Source organism: Brachyhypopomus gauderio, chromosome 15 (genome assembly GCF_052324685.1).
Source record: "Brachyhypopomus gauderio isolate BG-103 chromosome 15, BGAUD_0.2, whole genome shotgun sequence".
In the NCBI taxonomy this organism is placed as follows: Eukaryota; Metazoa; Chordata; class Actinopteri; order Gymnotiformes; family Hypopomidae; genus Brachyhypopomus; species Brachyhypopomus gauderio.
In genome coordinates, this window is record NC_135225.1 from 14,644,184 (window position 1) to 14,664,109 (window position 19,926).

The 19,926-nt window shown below is 42.4% G+C and overlaps 1 protein-coding gene across 1 annotated transcript in view; it reads right to left on the bottom strand.

Moving 5' to 3' along the window:
• Positions 1-271: 271 nt before the first annotated feature.
• Positions 272-19,926, bottom strand: part of sh3gl2a (SH3 domain containing GRB2 like 2a, endophilin A1) — a 42,993-nt gene continuing 23,338 nt past the window's right edge. The window contains exons 2-9 of the mRNA XM_076974805.1: positions 12,253-12,321; positions 11,472-11,544; positions 10,387-10,530; positions 9,686-9,819; positions 5,606-5,764; positions 4,682-4,785; positions 2,915-3,042; positions 272-2,790 (exon numbers count right to left, since the gene is read on the bottom strand). Coding sequence (XP_076830920.1) covers positions 2,594-2,790; positions 2,915-3,042; positions 4,682-4,785; positions 5,606-5,764; positions 9,686-9,819; positions 10,387-10,530; positions 11,472-11,544; positions 12,253-12,321 — 1,008 coding nt within the window. The 3' untranslated portion in view covers positions 272-2,593. The remainder of the gene's footprint in view (positions 2,791-2,914; positions 3,043-4,681; positions 4,786-5,605; positions 5,765-9,685; positions 9,820-10,386; positions 10,531-11,471; positions 11,545-12,252; positions 12,322-19,926) is intronic.

Below are 19,926 nucleotides of genomic sequence, written 5' to 3' on the forward strand. Positions count from 1 at the left end.
TTACACTGTGACTCCTGCTGTCTCTCTGGGCTGTGTGCTTACACTGTGACTCCTGCTGCCTCTCAACCAGTTCCTGATTTACTCAATGGACCAGATGCAATTCCAGGCAGTGCCGGATCCATCATTCTGGTTAGTACACCTATATACTGTGAGCAGCACAGCAGTGAACCGAGTTATTGTGAATTAGTTACACTATAGACCAGGGAATTTCTGGAGCTGTTGTGCCACCTACTGGCTGAAGCAATAACTACGCTGCAGATCCTGATTTTCCAGTAGAGCTTGCTGTTTATTTCAGTTACATTGAGCTTTATATTCTTTCCATTACATCAAGTATGTTACTCACTAAAGGAGGAATCACTCGAGAATCATGAAAAAGAAACAAATCAAAATACATTGTGTTTGCTACTAAATCCTCCCTTCAGCAAGTAATCACATGTTATATATATATCTGTTATATATATCTATCTGTTATATATCTATCTGCATATACTTTATCACTTCTGCAGAAAGAACACAGCATTGCAGATGTATTACCAAACACAGGATAACAACACAAAACACAAAAGAAAGCTACACACACACACCTCACTGAGGGTAACGCTGCCGCTGAAAAACAAGGCATGGATGATTTATCATCTTCGAAGAGGACTATGCCCTCTGCTCCAGATTTATGCTCGTCACCAAACAGAACACCAGGGATATGGACCTGTCCAACACTCGATCTAGATGTCGGGATATGGACCTGTCCAACACTCGATCTAGATGTCGGGATATGGACCTGTCCAACACTCGATCTAGATGTCGGGATATGGACCTGTCCAACACTCGATCTAGATGTCGGGATATGGACCTGTCCAACACTCGATCTAGATGTCGGGATATGGACCTGTCCAACACTCGATCTAGATGTCGGGATATGGACCTGTCCAACACTCGATCTAGATGTCGGGATATGGACCTGTCCAACACTCGATCTAGATGTCGGGATATGGACCTGTCCAACACTCGATCTAGATGTCGGGATATGGACCTGTCCAACACTCGATCTAGATGTTGGGATATGGACAGGTCCAACACTCGATCTAGATGTCGGGATATGGACAGGTCCAACACTTGATCTAGATGTTGGGATATGGACCTGTCCAACACTCAGTCTGAAGCTTCTGATCCTAGCCAATCTCCAATTCTCACAAGCTGATAATCCCACCACTATGGATCACTATGGTCACCTGGTGGGCCTGGGGTGTCTTACACAATAAACCAAATGACAAATGTCAATCAAATCCACTTCCACATAAACAGAAATGGTAGTAATGAAACATCCCAGTGCAGCCTTCATGGTCGTCACAGCGACGGTGGGGGGCCACACGGAACCACCCGACCTTCCATCCACTGGAAACCCATGGGGCTCTCCACTGTTCTAGTGTGGCTCATAATGGTGTCCAGATTCGGGGGAGGATATGCTCTGAAATGGGAAGGGTAGATGGAGAGCCCAGAAGAAAAGCGAAGCATTTACAGGTAAAACAGAGACAGGGCGTCCCATCAGGGACAGCAGCGGCACAACAACACAACAACATAAGCTATGCTTCTTCATCTCCGTCTGTCTGTCTGTCTGTCTGTCTGTCTTGTGTGTGTTTCCTAATCATGCTGGCAGGTAGTGCCTCATGTCTTCAACCTGTTCAGGAAACATACAACCTCAAAAACTGACAAAGCTGGAAGAGCAAGGAGCCGACATATGGTACACCTGTCAACACTGGATTATGAGATTATTAGATTACAATGCAAAAAAACATCACAATTTGCTTTCACACGGTCATAAAGAGAAATATTTAATTTCATTTGTTTCATTTAGCAGGAAACAGCTTGGATTTAAATCACGACATGCCTACATTTATACTTCACATCACATTTATTTTTGTATTTATTAATATTGGTCACAGATTCATGGCTCCATAGAATCACAAACCAGGCCTGTGGACCCAGCAGAGCGGTGTCTTTAATACTGACGGCATACGAGCCGGGTTAAAATGATCACACTGGAACCCACAGGCTGGGAGCGTAAGATACAGCAGCTTGGTAGACTGGACGGTGGTGAGACTTGGGAGCTGCTCTCACACATGCAGAAGAAAAAATTATATTAAAACTTTTTTTTCCTTTACATCCAGGTTGAAGAGGGTCAGGAGGAAGGTGGAAGAGGCCTGATACAGGGAACATTCTTTTCAAAACGCTACGGAGGACTACAGCCATTGGCATTTCGATGTCACAGAAACAGGCAAAGAGAGGGCACAGGGGGGGCACGTACTGTTCACCTTCTTCTCACGCATTTCCACCCCCACCAAAAAAACGCCCTCCTAAAGAGTAAAACCAAAACAGAGCCAAAAACAAAATAACAGTTCTCCAACTCAGTAACAGTGATGTACCAATGGCAAAAAAATCGTCAACGCTGTTCTTCACGGAAACACGTGCTAAGCTGCTCTTCATTTCTGGTGTTTTTGTCGTTGTCGTCATGGTGATTTTTCTCCCCTTGTGGGAGGAGTGTGTGGTGGAAAGGAGAGGCCCAGGTGAGATGTGGGGGCGGGGTCACGTGTGCCGTTTAGTGTGGCAGGGCCACCAGGATGTCGACGTAGTTGACGGGGAAGAAGCCGGATTGGCCGTGGATCATACCTTCATACCAGTTCTCATCAATCTTATTGGTCAAGGTGATGACGTCGCCTTCCTTGAACCCTAGCTCACCTTCATTCTCGGGGTCGAAATCATACAGCGCCCGACAGCAGGGCTGGTCCATAGGAGCTGGGAGAGAGAGGGAGAGGGAGAGGGAGAGGGAGAGAGAGAGGGAGAGAGAGAGAGATAGTATTAGAGTAAGCACTCACATTTGGCTAGTGTCTGAGAGAGGTGCAGGTGTATCAGGCCTCACCAGGTGAGCGAGCAGGGCCACTGTGACCGATCCCCCCATTGAGATTCTCGCTGGTAGGGGTGAAGTCGATGGCGGTGCGTGGCTTGGGCACGTACTCCTTCCTGGGCTTATTGGAAGCATCTCTTATCCTGCATTTCACAGGACAGGACACACGCACACGGTCAAGACAGCAACACAGCAACAGGGCACCGCTAGCCTGCACCATCAGACCCAAATCTCCATGCATTGGTTTAAATGATAAAAATGTAAATTTTGTTCTAAATAGTTTTTATGTTTAGGACTAGGCTTAACTGAAGTATGTAAATCTTTATTTTCCCTGATTGCTAGCTGGCATGTGGGGAGGGCGTCTTCGTAACCTTACGCTGCTGGGGGTGCCGCGAGGTTTGGAACCCGCGCTGTCATGTTGTAAATCCATTAATCAACAAACGCTTCATGTGTCAGAGCCTAGAGACAACTTCACCAGGGAAGATACCACACTTCATCTGAACTTGACACAAAGGAAAAGACTTTAATATTGGTCAGTCCCTTCTTTTCTATTTCCTTCTGTCCAATTGGTCAGCCCTTTGTTTTATGTTTCAATTATCCAGCTTATTGAGTAATCCTGCAGTATCTCCTCTGAGATATATAAATGAAACAGGATTCTTGGGTTAGTGAGCTAATTCTACCTGTAACGCAGGCTAAAAATATCTTGATGGTGGCTCAAAATCTAACTAGCTCAATCACCATAGCAACATAACATATTATAAGCTTGTCATGGAGAGTATGTTGCAGTTTAGTTTAAGTGAGTAGGAAGAGTGTTTTTTAACCATTCTGGTTGAAAGTGTCATAAGTGAGCAATACTCAGTAATGCATAAATCATAAGTGGGGAGTATGGGAGTTGTCTTCCTAACGTTCTTTATGCTCCCCGAGGTTCTTGTGCTCTACACTGGTAGAACAGGTAGAGTGGGGCACCAACAGTGGCACTCATGGGTTGGACCCGCCATCATACTGATTAATGTGTGTCAGGTGCTCTGGATTAAAGTGAACGACCAAGGCTGAAGGTTGAGGTATCTGAACACACATAAATCCGGAAGCCACGTGTTTCTCCCTCAGCTGAATTCAAAAGCCCACAATCACCCTTTTTGTAAGTGCTCCTTGTAAAATCAAACCTGCCCAGCACACATAGACCAGATGCATCATTAAGTCGGTGCACACAGACCAGTTAGTGCACATAGACCAGATGCATCATTAAGTCGGTGCACACAGACCAGTTAGTGCACATAGACCAGATGCACATAGACCACAGTACACACAGACCAGTTAGTGTACATGACCAGATTCAGCCTAATCAAGTCTCAGCTTTCTTACACATTTTATACGTTTTATTTTCATGTGAGCGGTGGTGCAGCCTGCTCTAGCAGCAAACACATTCAGATCAGATGGATTCTGACATTTTCTATCGGCGCCTTCAATTTCTGTCTTTAACAAAAGTGTGATGGAGCAAATGTGCTCCAGCAGCAGTGTGGTTGGAGGTGGTGGGCGGAGCGGTGCAGCTACAGTGCGGCTCTGCGCAGCCTTCATGGATCTGACTCAAGCCTGCAGCTTCTTAGCCATTATATGTGTCACTGAATACTAAGGCTAAGACTTCACGTAGCTGGTCCTGCTCTAGGGTGCATTAGGCCTAACTGGTGCTGTTTGGTCAATTCCGTCTTCTCCAGGAAAGCCTGGCGTCATGACGTCTAGGCCAATATCAGTCTGAACCTGGTGGTGCTGTGTTAGGAGGCAGACCTGTCGTCCATCTTGCTGGTGAGCTGTTGCAGGATCTCTGTGGCCTGTCTGTGGTAGTCCAGCTGGGCCTGGACCAGGGCGGCCAACTGGCTCACCTGCTCAATCTGTTCCACACACACACGCGCGCACACACACAAACATGCACGAACACGAGCGCACACACGCGCGCACACGCATACACGCACGCACACAGGCAAACATGCACACACATGTACGCACACACACACACACACATACACGCGCACACACACACACACAAACGCGTACATGCACACACACACGAATACAAATGCATACATGCACACACACACAAATACAAATGCATACATGCACACACACACGAATACAAATGCATACATGCACACACACACGAATACAAATGCATACATGCACACACACAACACACACATGGACGCACACACACACACACACACACACACACACACACACACACACACACACACACACACACACACACACACACACACGCACACATGTGTACCCATGCCGGCACAGGCACACACACGCAGCGCATTCACAAGAGGAAATACAGAGCATAAAATACTGTGGAAAACTCGAATATCAATAACAATGTAACGAATGCACAACACTAATAAAAAGACACTACTGTACTACAAGTGACTAATAAAACTAGAGGTCCAAATATGGACACAGATGTTACATAGTGAACTAATCTAATCTAATCTAATCAACAAGTAAGTTCAGGTAGTACAGGTCAGAAAACTCCTTATTTTTTTATTATTAACAAGGTAAAAGTGGTGAGATGTTATTAGAAGTTGAGGTGGGCGTTTCATTCTGTGCACCAGGAAGCTAAAGAGGTGGGACTACAGAAGACAGACAGCTTATTGAAAGGCCGTGATTGTGTGGTGGAAAACACATACACACACACTCACAAACTCTTACATCATTCTCCAGCAGGTTGAACATGCTCTGCTCAGCTATCTCCTTCGAGTCATCGAACTTCTCCAGCGCCTGCTTGATCTCGTCCTCCGTCACTTTGCCCTGACGCTTCTTCTTGTAGTCGAAGTCCAGCCGACGGCCCTCCATCTTCTTAAGGTGGTGCTGTGGTGGGGAGACAGCAGTTCTGGAGGTGGACTAATCTATCCAGCTCGAGGTCACAGCGTCGGTGTGTGAGGCCACAGCGTGTGTGAGGCTACCCTGGGTGTGTGAGGTCACAGTGTGGGTGTGTGAGGTCACAGCGTGTGTGAGGCTACCCTGGGTGTGTGAGGTCACGGTGTGGGTGTGTGAGGTCACAGCATGTGTTAGGCTACCCTGGGTGTGTGAGGTCACGGTGTGGGTGTGTGAGGTCACAGCGTGTGTGAGGCCACAGCATGTGTGAGGTCACGGTGTGGGTGTGTGAGGTCACAGCGTGTGTGAGGCTACCCTGGGTGTGTGAAGTCACGGTGTGGGTGTGTGAGGTCACAGCGTGTGTGAGGCTACCCTGGGTGTGTGAGGTCACGGTGTGGGTGTGTGAGGTCACAGCGTCAGTGTGTGAGGCCACAGCGTGTGTGAGGCTACCCTGGGTGTATGAGGTCATGGCGTGGGTGTGTGTGAGGGTTATTGACCCATGGCCAACTATGCAAAGAAGCATCCAGAAAACAGGATTCATAAAATTATAACTTTTGGCTCCATGTTTAAATGAATAAGTTTGTACACAACTGCTGGTCTTTGTTCTGTAGTGTTGCTCAAAATAAGCACAGACAGCTGTGAACATGCTGCTCCCGCCGGTCTGACCAGGCTGTATGCGCAGTTACCATGGCATCACACAGCACACGTTCCGGAGTCAGCCAGAATACATCAGATACATTAACCACATCCACCCGCTGTACATCAGATACGTTAACCACTTAATGTTCAAATACCCTTGTTTTTTTTAACAAAGCAGAGACTGTTTTTATGGTTTGGTTGTTCAGATATTTACTGCATTGTTTCTTTGTTTGTTTACATATACTTGGGCTCAATTTAAAGCTTTATGCAGTGTTGGTTTCCTGCACCTCGGCTTTCAGAAAATCCTGAAAGTTCAAGATCCACCTCTGGACTGAGGTCACAAAGGGTCAGCTGAGTGAGGTCACAAAGGGTCAGCTGAGTGAGGTCACAAAGGGTCAGCTGAGTGAGGTCACAAAGGGTCAGCTGAGTGAGGTCACAAAGGGTGAGCTGAGTGAGGTCACAAAGGGTCAGCTGAGTGAGGTCACAAAGGGTCAGCTGAGTGAGGTCACAAAGGGTCAGCTCTCCTATGTTGTTCCTACTGTCCTACATTTTTCAGCTGCTTGAGGTTTTGGCTCGTCTATGTTGTTTGGCTGGATACGTTGGTTTATGACTATTGAATGATCTGTCACGTTCAGCTGGTCTACACCACTCGGCTGGTCTATGACAGCGGGAGCGCTAACTAGAGCGGTGATGCATCAACAAACCTGTATTAAAAACACAGTACTGCAACAGAACAAAACCAACCGGTCAAAGTGCAATGGTGAGAATAGCCGTAACAGAGATGTAGTGTTTAATCGGATTGAGTCTTGGGTGCTGTCCTAGTGGATGGTGTCTCTGTTCTGACTGTAATCCAAACTTCCCACTGGCTTCTGTCATTTCACATCTCGTCAGGCACAAGATGCCAGCGAGATTCTTAAAATTAAAACCAAGAGCAGATTATCCTGTCAGAAAGCGTCAGACTCTGTGCCTCCAGGCCCTGTGGTAATAAGATAAACATCCCTTTAAACTGACAGTCGCAGTTTCACACACATAAACAGCTGTGTCTGAGTAAAAACACGACATCAGTCGCTGTGTCCACAAAAGCCTTAGCTGTCTCAGACACAAACGTTTCCCCATTACAAACCACAACTCTGTAGTCACATGATCTCTTGTCAGTGTTGCATCAAATGTTACTAGGCAACCATTAAACAAAAGGGATTTCTGCCTGTATAAATATTCTGTTCAAATATAGTATAATATAATAGATATAATATAAACTGTTGGCCTTTAAAGGGTTCCCTGAAAATTAAAAGTTAAAAGTGACTCCATATCATTTTATTCTCTTGTGATCAATTTAAGATGCTCTACTTCATCCAGGGGTTTCAGCTGCAGTCTTGGTGTCTCACTGCTCCACGTAGGGTCAGGTGTCCCCTCCTCTAGCGCACCTGACCAGGTAATGATATAAAAGCAGCCGGGCAGGCGAGCTGGAGGTGTAGAACATGGAGCAGTTCAGTCCAGTGGGAGCTGCAGCTGAAAAGCCACGATCAACAGGAGTTATAAAATCGTCTTATGCAAGACTTATATAAGACACAAATAAGCTCATTTACAAAGTGCTTTTTATAAGATATCAACCGCCTTAAAAGTCTTCAGATCAATCTCGATTACAAACAACATTTTTGCTGTGCCATATTTCATTTTTTGACCTGCAAAGCATTCACTAATTTAAAGCAACCTAGCTATTATATCACAAATTTCTCTGACAACAAATAGTTTGTAAACTGCCGTGCTGGAGAATGTCCTAACGAGGACCTTTTCTGGATAAAAGAACTCTTTAATTCATGCGTCATTATTCAGTTTGTAAATCTGAAGGAAAGCCATAAACTGAGGATCATATTATGAGGAAATTAAAGTACACACACACACACACACACACACACACACACACACACACAGGATAGGCAGACAAGACAAGGCTACTAGACAAGTGTTTGGACATCCCTGTGAGCACTGCTGGATGAGCAAATGGAAGCTGCACCAAGCCACCCAGACACCACCCAGATAACACCACCATTCCTCTGAGACACAGACACCCCAGCCAGCCCTGAAAGACCACAAAGATCCACACCGAAGGACCACACCGAAGGACCACACCAAAGGACCACACAAAAGGACCACACAAAAGGACCACACCGAAGGACCACACAAAAGGACCACACCGAAGGACCACACCGAAGGACCACACCGAAGGACCACACCGAAGGACCACACCGAAGGACCACACCAAAGTCAAGAGCTCGGCAGACCACTGGCCACCAGGACAGGATGGCTTACAAGAGGCCAGTAAAGAAACACATATAGAGTTTACCAGAAAGCAACAGTGATCTAGCTACAGCGTGGGTGTGGGTTTTTTTTTCCAAAATTACTTTTTGGCCAAAGATCACTGTGTGAAAATACATAAATCTAACAGTGCACAAACATGATTCTAACAGTGATGGAGGTTCTTCTTCCTCAGCAGGGGACTGTTTTTTTAATCACTCGTTCCCACTTCTTTAAATATCTACAACTTTGACACCATGTTCCAAAAAACAGTCCACTTTTTCTAACCAACCTAAATCAGGAGTTAGTCCTGAGTTAGTGCCCCGACTCCACTGTTTCTGCACCCACTTTACCTGGAAACACTTCTCACCCTAGGTAAACACACCAAGCAGCGTTTTAGGTTCAGTTTAGAGTTCTTAACAGGTTTCATCAATCTAGAACCCAAATGAGTAGTTCAGTTCTGGGACTTATGTCTCACCTAAACTAGTGATGTATAAAAGATATGATTATGTATAAAATATATGACTAATGTATGAAATATATGACTAATAATGTATGAACTATATTACTGATGATGTATAAAGTATATGGCTAATGATACATAAAAATATACACCTAATGATATATAAAATATACAACTTCTCATTTGCTAGGCCTTAATCCTGTTCAGATCATTTTATTTTTAAATTGTGTATATAAAAATTTCCATTTTTAAGGATGCCCCACTAAGAACTTAATCCAGTCTTGACTAGCCTGGAGGGTTACATTTCTTACGCAAACAGCATTTTTCAGTTTGAATTTGCTTTCAGACATCTGACTCTGATTTTTGACTCTGGAAATTCACTGTAAGAGCAGATGGGTTTGACATAAAAATACTGGCTGGAGCACTCAGTCATTTACCAAGAGGACGAGTCTAATGACTTAAGGGTGTTGAACACTTCTGCAGGGCCTTGTCTTCTACAAGAACATTTTCTCACCCACCTGGATCTCCTTCAGGTCCTTGTCATGCAGATTCTGCAGGGGGTCGATAAAGTTCTGCTTGACCTCAATGTCCAGGGCGTCCTTCACCTCTCCCAGCTCCCGCAATGCATCGCCAGTGTCGATCAGAGCCAAACCTAAAACACCACAAAGATCTGAGACCAGCAACTCAACCAGCATTAGGACCCTGCAGCTCTACCACATGGCATCCATAGCAACCATGCAACCATGCTAGCATCACCACTGTGTATCCATGGTGACCCTGCATCTCCACCATTCTGTGCATTCTTCACTGAGACCTTGATGAGCGTCTCAGGCTGTGTTCACGCTAAGATACTGCTGGATGCCGGAGGTGAGCGAGCACAGGGCAGCATGACGTCTCCTGACCTGCTGTTGTTCTCTCTGCTGCACAGTTGTATCTGCAAATCAACTGTTTTAATCTGATACCAATTTCCTGAGGTAATCTGCTGTGCTCTAACAAATGTGGGATTATGTGACAGAACCAGTCTTCCTGCAGCAGTGTGGATTTAAGGAACATGGCCTTAACACCACTGACCCTCAAATCCCAATCTAAAGATGCTCTTATTTTCTTTCACTCTCATTCTGAACTAATCAATCAGATGATACATGTTCAAATTCAATGGTGATTTGTAACTTCTAGGCTGTTTAAGTATAGATGAAACCATGATGCAGTTGTGTGTTACCAAAGTTGGACTCTTCTCCAAGTTCCCTGCCGAACTTCTGCATAGACTCCCCGAGCACAGCCTCCGTCTGGGTGTAGCCCGGGCCACGCTCGCCTCCACGGATCTTAGACATGGAGCTCATCATACTCATCTTGGCACGGGTTGCTACACACACACACACACACACACACACACACACACACACACACACACACACACGAATTGGAATATACTACTTGGATGCTTAAGTGCAACAGAGCAAGGTTCTGTTGTATAGTGTTGTGTAGTGTCGAATTGCATTGTGCTATTGTGTGTCAGGGCGTGCTGTGCTGTAATGTGCTGTGATGTCAGGATGTGTGGTCTGGTGTGATGCTGTGTTGTACTGTGCTGTGTTGTACTGTTGTGTTGTACTGCGGTAGACTGTGCTGTGTTGTACTGTTGTGTTGTACTGCGGTAGACTGTGCTGTGTTGTACTGTTGTGTTGTACTGCGGTAGACTGTGCTGTGTTGTACTGTTGTGTTGTACTGCGGTAGACTGTGCTGTGTTGTACTGTTGTGTTGTACTGTTGTGTTGTACTGTTGTGTTGTACTGCGGTAGACTGTGCTGTGTTGTACTGTTGTGTTGTACTGTTGTGTTGTACTGTTGTGTTGTACTGTTGTGTTGTACTGCGGTAGACTGTGCTGTGTTGTACTGTTGTGTTGTACTGCGGTGCACTGTGCTGTGTTGTACTGCGGTACACTGTGCTGTGTTGTACTGCGGTACACTGTGCTGTGTTGTACTGCGGTACACTGTGCTGTGTTGTGCTACACTGTGCTGTGCTGTACTGTGGTACACTGTGCTGTGCTGTACTGTGGTACACTGTGCTGTGTTGTACTGCGGTACACTGTGCTGTGTTGTACTGCGGTACACTGTGCTGTGTTGTACTGCGGTACACTGTGCTGTGTTGTACTGCGGTACACTGTGCTGTGTTGTACTGCGGTACACTGTGCTGTGTTGTACTGCGGTACACTGTGCTGTGTTGTACTGCGGTACACTGTGCTGTGTTGTACTGCGGTACACTGTGCTGTGTTGTACTGCGGTACACTGTGCTGTGCCGTAATGCCAACCTGGGTTGGGCTGCAGGTACTCTGTGGTCTTGGTCATGATGTCCAGCACTGCCCTGCTAGTGACATCCACTTTCTGCAGCAGAGAAACAAAATATCAGCAGGTGTGTTCTTCACCCACAGTGGGAAGGAAGAAAACCTCACTGCGATGTTTCAACACGTGACCACAACTCTCCTCTTATGTAACTGGGTTCACTGTGTAACGGAGTTCTGCCAGATATTATTATTATTTTTTTGGTGATGTTAAAAATATATTTTCAGGAGGTCCCATCTGGTGTGCTGTAGGAAGTGGAAATATCAACAGTTCTCAGTTCTGCTAGTGTTGTGCTCAAGCTTGGAACATGGTCCATTATGAGGTGGGGAAGAAAGACACATCAGACACAGATTTGTCTCTACCAAACACAGACTGCCCTCCCTCTCCTGAGTGACACTCTCCCAAACACAGACTGCCTGGCCCCAGTGTGGCCACACATTTCTTATTCTTATTAATCATTCTATTATGATTAATATTTTTGCATATTTTTTTTATTAATTTCACCAGATGCATCTAGTACTGATTTAAAAGATGGTTAAGAAGAAATAAACAATAGTCAAGAAATAACAATGATATTCGTACCATGTGTCAATTTTGTGTTATCTGATTCTTAAACATAGGAGTTGTGAGGTACTGAATATGTACTGAACATGTGTTGAATATGTACTGAACATTTCATGAGGGTATACAGCAGCAGGGCATCTGCAGAACAGTGCCACCTTGTGGTGCTGTGATGCAGCACAAACTCACCTTCTCCATTTCCACAAAGTCTTCATCCAGTTTCGTTCCCTCCGCACCACCAACCTTCTCACTCACTTTCTAGAAGGAGACAGAACACCACCCCATTAAGAGACACAACGCTGATAGCAGCTCAACACATCCATCATTGCAGCTACTGAGGCTGCTGGCTTTAGTCTCTCACACACACACACACACACACACACACACACACACACACACACACACACACACACACACACACAATCACAGACAGGGTTCTGCCAGAGAGGTTCCAGTCATCACAGTAGCTGCTATCAGAGTGAACATATTTCTGTGTTGAGGTCATTCAGTGGTGTTGATTGTATGCCTATGTGTAGGACACTGCAGAAGACAATTCATGGCTACCTGTGTGTACAGTACCACAGGAGGGGGGAGGGGGGGATCGGTCCTGTGCAAACACACTCAATTATGAGGCTGATATACGCGGAGAATTAATACTTCCACTTAGTATGACCTTCCAGCTTATGGAAAAGTACACTAAAGTACCCTTCCTCCAGCTTTAATATCTCTGTTACTGCCTCAAACACACACACACACACACACACACACACACACACACACACACACACACACACACACACACACAGAGCATGGTTGGCTCTGTCACACTATTATTTTGCTGTCGAAGGAGTGGCCCTGTGAGGGGGAGAATGGGGCAGAGGGAAGAAGGGAAGGAGAACTTTCTACCTCATAATACAAGACTGAGAACCACATTAAACAAATGAACCTTCTACCTCATAATACAAGACTGAGAACCACATTAAACAAATGAACCTTTTACCTCATAATACAAGACTGAGAACCACATTAAACAAATGAACCTTCTACCTCATAATACAAGACTGAGAACCACATTAAACAAATGAACCTTCTACCTCATAATACAAGACTGAGAACCACATTAAACAAATGAACCTTCTACCTCATAATACAAGACTGAGAACCACATTAAACAAATGAACCTTCTACCTCATAATACAAGACTGAGAACCACATTAAACAAATGAACTTTCTACCTCATAATACAAGACTGAGAACCACATTAAACAAATGAACCTTCTACCTCATAATACAAGACTGAGAACCACATTAAACAAATGAACCTTCTACCTCATAATACAAGACTGAGAACCACATTAAACAAATGAACTTTCTACCTCATAATACAAGACTGAGAACCACATTAAACAAATGAACTTTCTACCTCATAATACAAGACTGAGAACCACATTAAACAAATGAACTTTCTACCTCATAATACAAGACTGAGAACCACATTAAACAAATGAACCTTCTACCTCATAATACAAGACTGAGAACCACATTAAACAAATGAACCTTTTACCTCATAATAGAAGACTGAGAACCACATTAAACAAATGAACCTTCTACCTCATAATACAAGACTGAGAACCACATTAAACAAATGAACCTTTTACCTCATAATACAAGACTGAGAACCACATTAAACAAATGAACCTTCTACCTCATAATACAAGACTGAGAACCACATTAAACAAATGAACCTTCTACCTCATAATACAAGACTGAGAACCACATTAAACAAATGAACCTTTTACCTCATAATAGAAGACTGAGAACCACATTAAACAAATGAACCTTCTACCTCATAATACAAGACTGAGAACCACATTAAACAAATGAACCTTCTACCTCATAATACAAGACTGAGAACCACATTAAACAAATGAACCTTCTACCTCATAATACAAGACTGAGAACCACATTAAACAAATGAACTTTCTACCTCATAATACAAGACTGAGAACCACATTAAACAAATGAACCTTCTACCTCATAATACAAGACTGAGAACCACATTAAAGAAATGAACCTTCTACCTCATAATACAAGACTGAGAACCACATTAAACAAATGAACCTTTTACCTCATAATACAAGACTGAGAACCACATTAAACAAATGAACCTTTTACCTCATAATACAAGACTGAGAACCACATTAAACAAATGAACCTTTTACCTCATAATACAAGACTGAGAACCACATTAAACAAATGAACCTTTTACCTCATAATACAAGACTGAGAACCACATTAAACAAATGAACCTTTTACCTCATAATACAAGACTGAGAACCACATTAAACAAATGAACCTTTTACCTCATAATACAAGACTGAGAACCACATTAAACAAATGAACCTTCTACCTCATAATACAAGACTGAGAACCACATTAAACAAATGAACCTTCTACCTCATAATACAAGACTGAGAACCACATTAAACAAATGAACCTTCTACCTCATAATACAAGACTGAGAACCACATTAAACAAATGAACCTTTTACCTCATAATACAAGACTGAGAACCACATTAAACAAATGAACCTTTTACCTCATAATACAAGACTGAGAACCACATTAAACAAATGAACCTTTTACCTCATAATACAAGACTGAGAACCACATTAAACAAATGAACCTTTTACCTCATAATACAAGACTGAGAACCACATTAAACAAATGAACCTTTTACCTCATAATACAAGACTGAGAACCACATTAAACAAATGAACCTTCTACCTCATAATACAAGACTGAGAACCACATTAAACAAATGAACCTTCTACCTCATAATACAAGACTGAGAACCACATTAAACAAATGAACTTTCTACCTCATAATACAAGACTGAGAACCACATTAAACAAATGAACCTTCTACCTCATAATACAAGACTGAGAACCACATTAAACAAATGAACCTTCTACCTCATAATACAAGACTGAGAACCACATTAAACAAATGAACTTTCTACCTCATAATACAAGACTGAGAACCACATTAAACAAATGAACTTTCTACCTCATAATACAAGACTGAGAACCACATTAAACAAATGAACTTTCTACCTCATAATACAAGACTGAGAACCACATTAAACAAATGAACCTTCTACCTCATAATACAAGACTGAGAACCACATTAAACAAATGAACCTTTTACCTCATAATACAAGACTGAGAACCACATTAAACAAATGAACCTTCTACCTCATAATACAAGACTGAGAACCACATTAAACAAATGAACCTTCTACCTCATAATACAAGACTGAGAACCACATTAAACAAATGAACCTTTTACCTCATAATAGAAGACTGAGAACCACATTAAACAAATGAACCTTCTACCTCATAATACAAGACTGAGAACCACATTAAACAAATGAACCTTCTACCTCATAATACAAGACTGAGAACCACATTAAACAAATGAACCTTCTACCTCATAATACAAGACTGAGAACCACATTAAACAAATGAACTTTCTACCTCATAATACAAGACTGAGAACCACATTAAACAAATGAACCTTCTACCTCATAATACAAGACTGAGAACCACATTAAAGAAATGAACCTTCTACCTCATAATACAAGACTGAGAACCACATTAAACAAATGAACCTTTTACCTCATAATACAAGACTGAGAACCACATTAAACAAATGAACCTTTTACCTCATAATACAAGACTGAGAACCACATTAAACAAATGAACCTTTTACCTCATAATACAAGACTGAGAACCACATTAAACAAATGAACCTTTTACCTCATAATACAAGACTGAGAACCACATTAAACAAATGAACCTTTTACCTCATAATACAAGACTGAGAACCACATTAAACAAATGAACCTTTTACCTCATAATACAAGACTGAGAACCACATTAAACAAATGAACCTTCTACCTCATAATACAAGACTGAGAACCACATTAAACAAATGAACCTTCTACCTCATAATACAAGACTGAGAACCACATTAAACAAATGAACCTTCTACCTCATAATACAAGACTGAGAACCACATTAAACAAATGAACCTTTTACCTCATAATACAAGACTGAGAACCACATTAAACAAATGAACCTTTTACCTCATAATACAAGACTGAGAACCACATTAAACAAATGAACCTTTTACCTCATAATACAAGACTGAGAACCACATTAAACAAATGAACCTTTTACCTCATAATACAAGACTGAGAACCACATTAAACAAATGAACCTTTTACCTCATAATACAAGACTGAGAACCACATTAAACAAATGAACCTTCTACCTCATAATACAAGACTGAGAACCACATTAAACAAATGAACCTTCTACCTCATAATACAAGACTGAGAACCACATTAAACAAATGAACTTTCTACCTCATAATACAAGACTGAGAACCACATTAAACAAATGAACCTTCTACCTCATAATACAAGACTGAGAACCACATTAAACAAATGAACCTTCTACCTCATAATACAAGACTGAGAACCACATTAAACAAATGAACTTTCTACCTCATAATACAAGACTGAGAACCACATTAAACAAATGAACTTTCTACCTCATAATACAAGACTGAGAACCACATTAAACAAATGAACTTTCTACCTCATAATACAAGACTGAGAACCACATTAAACAAATGAACCTTCTACCTCATAATACAAGACTGAGAACCACATTAAACAAATGAACCTTTTACCTCATAATAGAAGACTGAGAACCACATTAAACAAATGAACCTTCTACCTCATAATACAAGACTGAGAACCACATTAAACAAATGAACCTTTTACCTCATAATACAAGACTGAGAACCACATTAAACAAATGAACCTTCTACCTCATAATACAAGACTGAGAACCACATTAAACAAATGAACCTTCTACCTCATAATACAAGACTGAGAACCACATTAAACAAATGAACCTTTTACCTCATAATAGAAGACTGAGAACCACATTAAACAAATGAACCTTCTACCTCATAATACAAGACTGAGAACCACATTAAACAAATGAACCTTCTACCTCATAATACAAGACTGAGAACCACATTAAACAAATGAACCTTCTACCTCATAATACAAGACTGAGAACCACATTAAACAAATGAACTTTCTACCTCATAATACAAGACTGAGAACCACATTAAACAAATGAACCTTCTACCTCATAATACAAGACTGAGAACCACATTAAAGAAATGAACCTTCTACCTCATAATACAAGACTGAGAACCACATTAAACAAATGAACCTTTTACCTCATAATACAAGACTGAGAACCACATTAAACAAATGAACCTTTTACCTCATAATACAAGACTGAGAACCACATTAAACAAATGAACCTTTTACCTCATAATACAAGACTGAGAACCACATTAAACAAATGAACCTTTTACCTCATAATACAAGACTGAGAACCACATTAAACAAATGAACCTTTTACCTCATAATACAAGACTGAGAACCACATTAAACAAATGAACCTTCTACCTCATAATACAAGACTGAGAACCACATTAAACAAATGAACCTTCTACCTCATAATACAAGACTGAGAACCACATTAAACAAATGAACCTTCTACCTCATAATACAAGACTGAGAACCACATTAAACAAATGAACCTTTTACCTCATAATACAAGACTGAGAACCACATTAAACAAATGAACCTTCTACCTCATAATACAAGACTGAGAACCACATTAAACAAATGAACCTTTTACCTCATAATACAAGACTGAGAACCACATTAAACAAATGAACCTTTTACCTCATAATACAAGACTGAGAACCACATTAAACAAATGAACCTTTTACCTCATAATACAAGACTGAGAACCACATTAAACAAATGAACCTTTTACCTCATAATACAAGACTGAGAACCACATTAAACAAATGAACCTTCTACCTCATAATACAAGACTGAGAACCACATTAAACAAATGAACCTTCTACCTCATAATACAAGACTGAGAACCACATTAAACAAATGAACCTTCTACCTCATAATACAAGACTGAGAACCACATTAAACAAATGAACCTTCTACCTCATAAAACCAGAGAACGTTACTGCAGAGAAACAGTGTGAGTTGGTGTAACTCATAAAACATTCCTCTGAAAAAAACGTTGCTATTGGATGAAAATATTTTGGCCCCACATCCAGCATGCAAACATCCAAATCCCAAATCCCAGACTGTGAAGGACGCCATGGTGACATCAGCGTTCTTCCAGCCCAACTCACAACAGTCACGAGTAAAAGTGTAAGTGATGGTTGCCATGGTGAATGGCACCCATCATACAAGTAGAGAGGGAGAGAAATGGAAGGGTGGAGAAGGGCAGGGATGAAGAGACACACAGAAAAGAGTGTGAGTGTGTGTGTGTGTGTGTGTGTGTGTGTGTGTGTGTGTGTATGTGTGTGACCATGAGTTGTGTGTGTGTGTCTCTTGAGACAGTGTATCCTGTCTCTTGCTGAGATGCTCACCTACACACGCACACATGCATACACGCACACAATCACCAATCAATTGCCAATTACCACAAATAAAACATTAATTACAATAAATAGCACATCAACAAATAAATTACTCACATTTAATTAAAATACCGATTACAGTTAAACAACAAATGATACAATTTAATATACAATTTAACATAGTTACAACATGCCAAAGATAGCACTATTGCTGTTGCCATAGGAACGCATAATGCATGGAAGCAAGTCAGCTCTGAAGGATAATGGGTAACCACCATCACTGAGTGAGTAACTACATACTCTAAACCGCCATCACCGAGTGAGTAACTATGTACACTAAACCACCATCACCGAGTGAGTAACTACATACTCTAAACCGCCATCACCGAGTGAGTAACTATGTACACTAAACCACCATCACCGAGTGAGTAACTACATACTCTAAACCACCATCACTGAGTGAGTAACTACGTACTCTAAACCACCATCACCGAGTGAGTAACTACGTACTCTAAACCACCATCACCGAGTGAGTAACTACGTACTCTAAACCACCATCACCGAGTGAGTAACTACGGACTCTAAACCGCCATCACCGTGTGAGTAACTATGGACTCTAAACCGCCATCACCGAGTGAGTAACTATGTACTCTAAACCGCCATCACCGAGTGAGTAACTACGAACTCTAAACCACCATCACCGAGTGAGTAACTACGAACTCTAAACCACCATCACCGAGTGAGTAACTACGAACTCTAAACCACCATCACAGAGTGAGTAACTACGGACTCTAAACCACCATCACAGAGTGAGTAACTATGTACTCTAAACCGCCATCACTGAGTGAGTAACTATGGACTCTAAAGACTAAAAAACGCTGCCCAGCTACGTCCCAAATCCCTCCTCACTCCAGACTAAAAACACCCACTAGAACTCAGAGATCACACCTCCAGGAATGGCTGCAAAGCTTTGTGGGAGCTGATGTCAGGGAGCGGTGTAGGCAGAGTGATGTAGATAAGGCCATCTCACCTCCAGGCTAAGCCATGATCCCTGACAGCCCTGCGCTGATATCTGCCACCAGGAAGCTTATGTGCTCCATACAGCCTGCCACTCAGGCACAGGTCTGAGCAGGACCTGTTAGCAGGACCTGTTAGCAGTCCTGCATGCTGCACCACACTACAATACGCTCCGTGATACTGGACCACGCTCCGCCATACACCACTGCACTCCGCCACACTCTGCCCTTCTCCACTGCACTCCACCATAAGTCACTACACTCTGCTGTACTCCACCTCACTCCACCATACTCCACAC